Source organism: Carassius carassius, chromosome 20 (genome assembly GCF_963082965.1).
Source record: "Carassius carassius chromosome 20, fCarCar2.1, whole genome shotgun sequence".
NCBI lineage: Eukaryota > Metazoa > Chordata > Actinopteri > Cypriniformes > Cyprinidae > Carassius > Carassius carassius.
In genome coordinates, this window is record NC_081774.1 from 263,638 (window position 1) to 275,000 (window position 11,363).

Genomic DNA, 11,363 nt, shown 5'->3' on the forward strand with positions numbered 1-11,363 from the left:
GATTTTAAATCATATTTAAGCAAAACTATCCCATGTTTCAGAAATCTGCATAACTGATCACATTCATAAACTCCGCTTGACTCTTATATCTCAGCCTGTTTATCTGATCGAATGACTTCAAGAGATGAACTTTGACCTTCACTTTACTGATATTCTACGTGGCATCAGATTAACAACTAAACGATGATCTTATTATCGAAGATCGTCTCTTATCTTAATGTATTACACATTCAGTATTACTACAGAATATAATAAAGATGAACATACATGCAGAGGTTTTTGGGGAAATCGGCCTTTAATTGTTGTAAAAGTTTTAATTATTTATTAAAAGGCTGCAAACTCTAAAATAAAAAAACCTTCTGAACTTCGCGAGCAAAATCTAGCTACATTTTTAATATCATTTTATAATATAAACATAATATTTATGTTATAGAAATTATATTATATAATACAATAATCAACTGTATACACACAAATATTTTTTTAGGTTAAATATACCACATACTATATTTATACATTTTGTCAATAAAATAAATACATTTCCTATATATATATATATATATATATATATATATATATATATATATCAATGAGAATAATCATTGCTGAAGAGTCACTTATATAAGATTACGACCTCAAGGAGGAGGGGATCACCGTCGGGGCGTGGTCAAAACCTCAGCAAACCAATAGCGCGCAGCGGGGGCGGGGCCTCACCGCCCCTGACTCCGCCCCGATCCTTGTGAACGCGAGCGTGATTGAAAGCGGAGCTCCGCAGGTGAAGCGCTCTCTCTGTGTTTGGAGCTCAAAGTGGATCAGATCTGCTCTGTCTCTGTTCCAGGATCATCTGAGAGCCACTCTGTGTCAGGTGAAGTCTGCTTCCACTCTCTCAAGAGTCTGAACTTACAGCGCTTACACATACAGACGGGTTTAATAATGCATGCATATGTGATCACATGATATCTACATCGAAAACCTTAAGAGTTGAACTTTTGGTGTACAACCACGGGAAATATTTACTTCCAGTTTCCTAGAATCGTCAAATATAATAAATTATTTTTTTTTAAATAAAAATATGATGTTGGTACTTGCATTTGCATAACAAAAATTGACAAGTGTACAACCACTAATTAATTTGACATCAAAATCTTTTTTTTTTTAAATGTTTTCAATATTTTTAACTATCTTTTTGACTTCACCAGGTCTTTTTTACATGGTCATGTGGTGTAATAGATGGAATTTAGTAGTATGTTATTTCTGTAGTTTTCATGTAGGCTCAATTATTATGATTTTACAACAGGTTTGTGTGTAATAAGTTATGAAAGAATAGTTAAACATGTAATTTTTAAAGCAATATATCACATCAAATTGCAGTATTGCGTGTCATACTTGTTTAAACTCAACTAAGCACATGTTGAATGTCTGAAGTTGAAGCGGCTAGAGATTTTGATCACTGTTTTTCCTCTCTTTTCTCCCTGGAATATGTGCTGATGGTGTGCGGATATGGATGTGCATCGCTGGGTGAGTCACTTTCCAAAAGAAACACGCTTTACCGTCCTGTGGCCAGCGGATATCTTTGACATCTGGGGGTTTTCCAGACAAATCTATTTGGTGTAGCCTATTTACAGCACAGGAAACCCCCAAATCTGCCAAATCATTCTCCAGGAACTCTTTCAGATTCACTTTGGCTTGCTATGGTTTAAAGAGCCCAAGCTGAGGCTGAAGATCAAATCAGAAAGAAAGCAAACGTTGAGCCGATGACATCAAAACAGTCAGATATTAGCAGTCAAAAGTCAGGTCTGGAAATAAAATCCTCATTGGTTTTTCTCCAAAGAGAAGCTGATTTCGAAAAAGTAACTTTTTAAGAAAGAGCTGCTTTGATCTTTTGATACTTTGTGTATGTGCTTCAAGAGATTGTAGCTTCCAGTTTTTGGACTGGTTTTCCTACGCTTTCGTGTGTAGATGGTGCTGAGTGTTTGTTTGCGTCATTGCTGTGTGACTGCAGACTCTTCAGAAAGAGGAAGAGATTTTCGCTTCGTTTCATTTCCTCCTGCCGGTTTTGCTGATGTGCGACAGGATTTTGGGCTTCTTAGAGACGTTATTAGAGGAGAAATGCATGCGAGACTTCCCAGTAATCTGTGAGGAGCACTGTTGCTTCACTTTCTGATTGATCAGCAGTCACTGTGGCAGATAAACAGGAAGATTTTCAGTGATGTGACGGGAACGAGTCTAACCGTTAATGTTTATACAGTAGATGTGGAGCTGCTTCACTCCACATCAATATACAGTCAATACAGACTCTCAAGTTTTACTTTTTTTTAAATTGGTTAACACTAATTTTACTTAAACACAGTAATTCTTAAGGACACTGATTGCAATTTTACAGTAAAATACTGTTAAATGTACAGTATCTGATAATGAGTCCTCTTATAATTTACAGTGAAAAACCATCTTTTTTCACAGCATGGCTTTTTAAATTAAAACATGAATGAAAGATATATTTGTTGATTCTTTTTCTTATTATTATTACTTTAAAAATAACTTTTTCATTTAAAGTATTTAATGTATTAGTATAATGCATGTTATTTGTTTGTTTGAGCTGGCAGTGAGATCCTGACATTGTCTTTTTAAAACCACAAACAAAATGTAGGTGTAAACAGAAACGAAGCACTTTTTAGGATGCTTCTTCAGTGCACGCGGGTCATCTGTGATGCTGCTGGCCGTCAGCTCTCGGGGTCAGAGGTCACATGGGCGTGGCTCAGTTTGGCTCAGCTGATAAGAAGCCGCTCAAAGGTCTGAGCTCCTTTAGACTTTGCTCGTGCTCGTGTTGCACTTTTCAGTCCGAGTTCTTGAGTCCTGGTCCACGTGAGTGTAATGTGAAGCTCCTGATAACAGCAGAGACCTTGTGTTCGGTCGAAGGTCTGATAAGACGCTGATTTTGTCCATATAAAGACAAGACAAGAGCCTATTCTAGTGGATCCGTCTGAGAAACACTCCTGAGAAACATGAATATGCAGGAATCAACAGGGTTATAATTATGACATTCATACTTTTATAGTAGCTATCTTGACTGTTTACTTTTAAGAGTGCACTACAAAAACTAAAAAATAGTGTAGAAAGAAAATTCCCTCAGAAATGATGAATAGGCTTTGTTTTCGTTATGCAAATGTATAATGTCTGATGTAAATACGCTGTGTAATGATCTGAGGTCTGTGGGTTTAATGCTGATTGTTAAATTCAGGTTAGACCTGCTTTCTGATGCTTCCTGAGCCTTTATAACTAACTGGAAGCAGAAGTTAATTAAGGATTTTGACATAGTCAGTAAGTGTCTGACTTCTGTGTGTTATCTTTTGCTTATGCAGCATCTAAAAGTGTTTGTCATGCAGTATGAAGAAGTGCAGCGCGGTCATGTGCGGTCATTGTGCGTCTGAAACCGGTTTAGGATAGCTCAGACTCATACACTGGACTTTGTGTGTCATTCAGAGCTTGAGAAACTTCTTTGATTCCAGTTTAAGCTGCTTATGATTCACAGCAGTTCGACTACAAGCGACTAACTTACTGACTGATTATATCCTTTATTTTAATTTAATATAAGCTGTTTTCTGGCACTTTTCAGGGACGTCAGCAACAGAGATTGATTTTATTGAATTGCTTAATTCGCAAGAATGTTTCATTAGAATGAACTGGACCTGTGATTGTGAATATCATATTGCTTTAATATTAATGCAGGATGAACAAATCATTACATTTGCATTTGAATAATATGCACTGATGAACTATTCACAACGAACGTGAATTACATTTATGCATTAAGCAGACACTTTTATCCAAAGTGACTTACAAAAGATGAATAAAAACTATTTGCCAACAATATTTAAAATATTTAAAATTAGAAATTATATTGCATTTGGAAACTTAAGCCTATTTTATGGCATTAAGATCTGTGTTTAATTGTTATGAAAATAATAGACCGACCACGACTTCAAAACACACTCTTTGTTTGTGTGTGTGAGAGGTGTATAAATACACTTATAATCTCAAAACATGATTAACAAACAGAACCTACAGCATTGAGACACAAATATAAAGACAATAGAGTACAAAAAACATGTTGTTTTCCATCACAGATGCTGTAGAGTCAAAAGTTTGGAAAATAGCTTCATTTGCTTTGATATTTTAATTTGCTCTTTGGCTGTTTGTTAATTTACATTGAGCTTCTATTTATTTAAAATATAATAAATTTTAATCATTGTAAAATTGAAAGAACTGAAGAGAATTTACAGATAAACAAGACATCCAAGAAAAATAAATGACATTGAGTTTACGAGAAAAAAATATATATAAATAAATAAATAAAATAATATATTTGAATAAAATACATTTTAAATAAATTAAATACAAATATAATATATCATTTTTAAATTTCAGTTAAATCAAGGTCATCCAGATTTTTGCCATCGATACTTTTAATAGAGTTGAGAAACAAATAATTCTGCCATAAACACGTGGTTTAGTCTTTTGCTTTTGTGTTAATTGTGTCTATAATGGAATTCACCTACAGTAAATTTAAATAAATAAAACTAGATAAATAAATTAAATGAGTAAATTCAAGTGAGAACATTGAGAACAAACTATAAATAAAGAATAAAAAAAGTTTCGTTTTGTTTAGGTAATGAACAATTCTATTTTTTTGAGTACATTTAAGAGAACCAAGAAAAAAATAATAATTCGACATTAAAACATGGTTAAGAATACTTTTATATAATAATTCTAGCATTTTAATTGTTAAATAATAATATCCTTTTGCTTTTGTTGAGAATACAAAATTTACCAATTAATATAATACGGTTCAGATTTTGTTTTCTTTTATTTCTTCATTGAAAACGTATCTTTATAGATATGTAACATTATTTCGTGCGTCACAGCTGTTCGTATGATCTCGCGCTTTCAGCTGATTCGTACAGTGCGTGCTGACGGTGACGTGAGTTTGAATGCGCCGCTCGCTGCGCGCGCGCTCCCGCCAGTGCCGTCGGTGTGGTGTCGCTGAGAGAGGAGCGCAGAGTCCGGTAACGTTAACGAGTTTGTGTTGTTTTCTAGCGTCTATTAACGCGTTTGAGTGACATGCTTACCTACAGATGCACCGAAAATTCTGGATTAAACACATCTGTTGGTGATGTTTATGTTGTTTAAAAGGCGTAGCAGCGAAACATCTGCGTGTGCGATATAAAATAACGCTACATTCAGTAGTTCAGTATATTAGCGTCACGAATATTTAATATGAACGTTACAGGTGTTTTATGAGCACAGTTATCCACAAAACATGATTTCTGCGCTGTCAAACGCAAAACGCTGGACATTTTACCAAAAACTCGGTTCGAGAAATGCAGAAAGCTTGAGATTTTGATGTACAGTAACCTATATATTGTATGATTATTATTGTTACTGACGCGACGGTTATTATTTTTGGCGCGTTTTGTGCTTTTAAATACTCGGAACGCTTGACAGTTTTGAAATGAAGCAAACTGACAGTTAATTCGGTTTGATGTTTCATTTCGGTGAAAAATTATGCTGTTCAGAATACCATTGATTTTATTATAGTACATTAAGTTACCAGTCAAATGTTTGGACACACGAATGTACTGTAATATACACAAAGAATATCGGCTAATATATAGATATCGGCGGGGCTCTTTTACATTCTTTACTTTTACATATTTGTAGCTCATTATCCTAATTAGAATCAGTTGTTTGTTGCTTGATTACATCATGCTTGCAGTAAAATCATAGACGGCTCTGTTGATTCTGGTTCAGACGAGTTCAGTGTTTAGATCATGTTTCTCACATTCCAGGAGTCACTTGTAGAATGTAGCTGATTGTAAATCAATATTATGTATTGATCAAGAGATAGAAGACTGTGTTTGTGAATGTAGACCAAGTTTGTTCAGAGATTTGTCATGTAACTTGATTCGCAGCATGTTTTTTGCAGGTTAAAGTAAGTTTCCAATGATACTTTATGATTTGACGATCACCGGGCACAAATCTTTAACCACTAAGCCACAGAAACCTCACAAAAGTCTGTTTCTGTAGACTGTTTATAAGTTTAGACTTCGCACTGTTCACTCTCATAAAGATGTTGGGAATATTTAAGATTTTGACATTGTTCACTAAGTTCACGGCTCACCGAAGCTGCATTTATTTTTAGAAAATGCTGTAAAAATTGTGAAATATTATTCTAATGTAAAACATCTGTTTTCTGTCTGAATCTGTGTTAAAGTGTAATTTATTTCCGTCATGCACAGCTGTATTTTCAGCATCATTCCTCCAGTCTTCAGTGTCACATGATCTTCAGAAATCATGATAATATGATGATTTACTGCTCAAGAAACATTTCTGATTATTATCAGTGTTGAAAACATGAAAAAATAGTAATGATGCTGAAAATACAGCTGCACATTACATACATAAATTACACTTTAACAGAGATTCACACAGAAAACTGATGTTTTAAAATGTAATAATATTTCACAATTTGACAGTATTTTTGATCAAATAAATGCATGCATGGTGAGTATTTATCGTGTGCAGTCAGTTATTCTTCTGTGAAATGTAATAAGAAAGGGATTAACACACGCTACACTGACTTCAGGTCAGGACGGGTCGTGTGTCTCCAGGATCTTCTGTTTGGACAGGTTTTGCACAGATTTTTTAATATGTTTTGGTATAAAGACTTAGTTTTATTTCATAAATGTGCGTGTTTTACAGCTCAGCGTGGAGATATTGGATGTACTTTAATTTCCTGAAGGGAAATTCCCCAAATATTCCAGAAAGTGAGTGAACTGTAAGTTTCCCTTCTGACTTTATGAAAAGAGATGGTTTATGTTCCAGCCACGAAAATTGCGGAAATAGAAACTGTTTATAAAATTAAAATTTCGCATGTTACTGTCACGGCTAGTTAGGACAAAACTGATTACCATGGAGAAGATACCTTTTATCACGCAATTGTCGTGGTGTTGCATCACGTGTAGTTAGGACACATGTTAGGCTACGTTTACACTAGTGCTTTTTAGTTTTAAAATGCATAACTTTTGCTACGGTTTTGTCTGTCGTTTACACTACTCCAGGTTTTTGACTCTTGAGAATGGAGACGTTTGTAAATGCTGGAGACCCTGTTTTAGTTTGATGGGATGGGAGCTGTCACCTAGTGTTTACAGTTTTTAGTTTGTGGAAAGAAAATCCGAATCGGCATTTGATTACATCGATGTGGATGTTTGCACGAGTTCTGGTGTTTGGTACTCTCCAGTAAAGTCCAGTCATGTTTATTATGCAATAGATAGCCTTAAATCAAGCAGCTTTACTGAATTAAACATGAAAAACCAGAGTTAGTGTTGCTTTCTGTCAGAATTACAAATGGTCCTCTCTTTCTTTTTCTGATATAAAGCGTCTCTCCGGTGTGGAGTGTGTCACAGATCCGTATGTTTGAGTGTTGCTGCGACTGGTTGACGGTCACAGATAAACACAAGCTGGCACGTTGTGTACAGGAACACACTCTGATCCTGGAGTTCTTGTGCTTTCAGAAACACAGCGTAAACATCCCGCTAAATATAAACTCCTGTCATGTTTCTGTGCTCTGATTCCCACATTAACACACACCACTCATTCCAGTCAAGTGCTGTTGTGAAATGTCTGAAGATATATGGGTGCGTGTCGTTCCAGTGTAACTGGCCATGACGACAGATCCAGGCTCAGAATCAGAGCAGTCGTGCACAGAATCCAGACCACAGCAGACAGACGATCATCAGCACACGACGGCCCGGTGAGAGCTCCACAAACATCCAGCCTTTAGTGTAGTGTAGTGTCAGATCAGAAGCCTATACTCTGCTTCACTTTACAGCTTAGTCACTAGTTACTTTTAAAAGTCATGCATTACAATGTTGCGCTACTCGCTAAAAACGTTACGTTACTTAGTTACTTTTTTGGGAAAGTAATGTGTTATGTTACTATTGAGTTACTTTTTAAATCTGGACAGGGCTTAGGTGTTTGTTTTTAATATTAAAATGTATGTAAAAGCCCTTTCACAACAAAAGTGAACCGCACACGTCTCAGTCTGAAGGAAATGTAAGTTCACATCTGTACAGTAGAGGGCGCAGCTGTTAGTCAATACATGAGAAACAAAAACTGAGATTTCCTTCTTAATTTAAGAGTAATGCATTAGTTTACTAGTTAAAGTAATCTGATTATGTAACTCACCTAACTTGTAATGCGTTACCCCCAACACTGCTAGTGATAGGTTGAAATATACATTTCTTGATTTTAATCAACTCTCATTTAATGAACCAATGTCATTTCTTTAATCCCAAGAATCAATCCGTGCTGCTTTCAACTGATGCATGAACAAAACTGAATCATACAGTCTCATCCTAAAATCTTTGTTACTTTAAAAATGAAACAAAGTCTCAGCTTTCAGATTCTGTCAGTTTTATTATGAAATTCAAAGAGTAAATGTGCTTTTGTGGCTCTTTAATAACAGATGGCTGTTTAAAGTTTAAAGCCAGATTATTGCTCTAAAGTGAAAGATGTTCATTAACATTAAAATAAATCTATTTTTAATGAGACTGACCTTTCTAATAGTTCATTTAGATCAGAGTTTTTATATTTAAAACCATAAAATAGTTGCTTGAAATAAAATAATATTTTAAAAACTTATTTTGTTTCAACAAGTTGCCATTTTTAATTTTTATTTTGTTTAACCTGATGTAGTAAAGTGGAAATAAAATTAATAAAAAGCTGCATAGACATTAAAAGAAAGAAACAAGAATTTAATAAAAATGGTAAAACAACAAAATGACTAAAAATTTAGATGAAAATAAAACCGAAAATGTACAAACTAATTAGCGATGTTTGTCAGAACCAACTTTTAAGGACTTATTTATTACAATTGTTATCACAAGTAAACCTGTAGAATCTTTTATAGAATAGTTTGAATCTTTTTGTCGGAGTCAAGTTTTATAAAATTAATGTTTAACTTGCATCTGCCATTATTGAAAATACAATCAACCAATTTACAAACTAATTCAGACTATTAATAAAACTGTAATAGCATCTCAGTGATGCTAAAATAATAAGACTGGTTGAGATATTTGGATGAACTGGTTTGCTGTGTTTGTGCAGGGTCACGCAGAGGTCAGATTGGCTGATCAGCAGCAGCACGAGGACGACTACATTTCCCAGAAGTCTTTGAGCAGCCGAGTCTCCTGGTCAGAGACTGAAGGTCATGGAGTGTAAGGTCAGACTGCTGGACGGCTCAGACTACACCTGCACCGTGGAGGTGGGTGATGAGGATGAGGATGAGGATGAAGGACAGTTACAGATCAGCATAGTGTCCAGAAATGTGTCAATTTTATTTACATTTTTTATTTTTCTCAGCTAAACATTTTGAATTAAATTTCATGTTTAAGCTTGTTTATATGGTTGCACAATTGTTTGGTTTATTCATCAATATGACTATAAGATAATACTTTTCATTATGATGATTATTATTAAATAAAAAAATAAGAAGTAAAACAATAAATCTATTAATATTGTGATACTATTGTAATTTTATTTTACACAAAAATGAATGTTTTTTTCTTAATATCTTCATTTTCAATACTTTAGTGATTCAATAGTTACACCAAATTGCATTTTGTTTTTTAAAATTAAGTAATTTAAAAAATGTTTTTATTATTATCACTCAAAAAAAAAAAAAAAAAAAAAATATATATATATATATATATATATATATATATATATATATATATATATATATATATATATATATATATATAAATCTTTTATTAAACCCTGTTTGTGTTTACCAGAAACCAGACTTCTAGAAATCTCATTGTAGTTAAAAACCTGTCATTTTTCTGATTAAGATTATTATTGTGATTTTAAAATGCTTTAGGAAAGTGCTTCATGTTTGCTGTGTGTTGCTTGTTTACATTGGCCATTTACATTGTAATTATATTCCAATTTGACTATAGAATATAATTGGTATTTGGTTAAAACAAAAATAAGCTACAAAATATTATAAAATATAATATTCTAATTATAATACAGTTGTACAGTAAAATAAAACTTAGTAATAATAAATAAATAATAAAACCGTAAATAATAAAAAAATTTTTTTTTTTTTTTAAATGGCAGTTCTAATATTTAGTGAAATTTTGGTAATTGCACCAAAACAAATTCCTGTTTTGTTCAGTGAATCAATGCAGTTGTACAGATGTGTTCAGGGCAATGAAGCAGCATGAATCTGATGGAGAGCACAGCTTTAATTACACAAATAGAGGAAATTTAGTCTTTCCTCTAAAGTGATGGTAATGTCATAATATAAGTTTGTAAACCTGGTTTATGAGGCTTGATTCTCAGAGGAACAGAAATTGATGTGTGTATCTGTGTAAATAAACACAATCCAAGACCAGTTTGCTTCTGAGAGTCTAAACGAGTCACGAGTGTTCAGAGAGAACACAATCTGACAGATATTAATTACTAATCCACCGTCGTTCCTGTGGGTTTACTCCTAATTTACAAAGTAAAACAGGAAGAGCATTAAAATGACCAATTACAACTTGGGGCAAAACAAAGGTTTATTGATTTAATAAAAATATCTGAGTTCAGGGAAAAGATTCCTAATAGTTTTTTAATTTATTATTATTATTTATATAACATTTTTATTGTAACACCTTTATTTCAATTATTTTATATTTCTTTGTTTAGATATATTTATTTTCATTTTTTTAATAGTGAGTTCCCTGAGATTTGAAGTCAATATTTACATTTTTTGAGTCTTTATATTTTCCAATATCATTTTATTTAAAGTAATTTTTATTCATTTGTATTTCCCTTGTATTTGTTTTAGTCATTATCATTCAATTTGGAAATGTTGAAATAAATTATTTAGTAAATTTAGATTAAAAATTTAAATAAGAAAAAGAACACATTTTTAAAGAATGTTAATAACCAAATAGATACTGTTCCCATTGACTTCCATTATATGGAGATAAAATACAATGGAAAACAATACTCTTTGAATAAGAAGTTTAAATAGATTTTAAAAACTACACTTTTTTTGCCCTGTCATTTCTGTTATATTGTGATATTGATAATATAGTTGCATCCCTACAGAGGGATGATTTTTGGCTGTACTGTCCCTTTAAGACTCTCTGTGTGTTTGTGTTCAACAGAAAAGAGTGAAAGGTCAGGTGCTGTTCGATAAGGTTTGTGATCACCTGAATCTCCTGGAGAAGGACTATTTCGGCATCACGTACCGGGACGATGAAAACCAGAAGGTGTTTGTCAGTCGTCTTCCTCTGATCTGGTTTCAT

At 33.4% G+C, this 11,363-nt stretch overlaps 1 protein-coding gene across 4 annotated transcripts in view; it reads left to right on the plus strand.

Moving 5' to 3' along the window:
- Positions 1 to 721: 721 nt before the first annotated feature.
- LOC132095937 (band 4.1-like protein 3) overlaps positions 722 to 11,363 on the plus strand; it is a 37,611-nt gene continuing 26,969 nt past the window's right edge. The window contains exons 1-3 of one of the 4 annotated variants that reach the window (XM_059501026.1): positions 722 to 865; positions 9,176 to 9,322; positions 11,223 to 11,327. In XM_059501026.1, coding sequence (XP_059357009.1) covers positions 9,269 to 9,322; positions 11,223 to 11,327 — 159 coding nt within the window. In that variant the 5' untranslated portion in view covers positions 722 to 865; positions 9,176 to 9,268. Of the gene's footprint in view, positions 866 to 4,925; positions 5,064 to 7,773; positions 7,811 to 9,165; positions 9,323 to 11,222; positions 11,328 to 11,363 lie in introns of those variants that run through there. The other 3 variants (XM_059501028.1, XM_059501027.1, XM_059501029.1) reach the window with 3 other exon arrangements.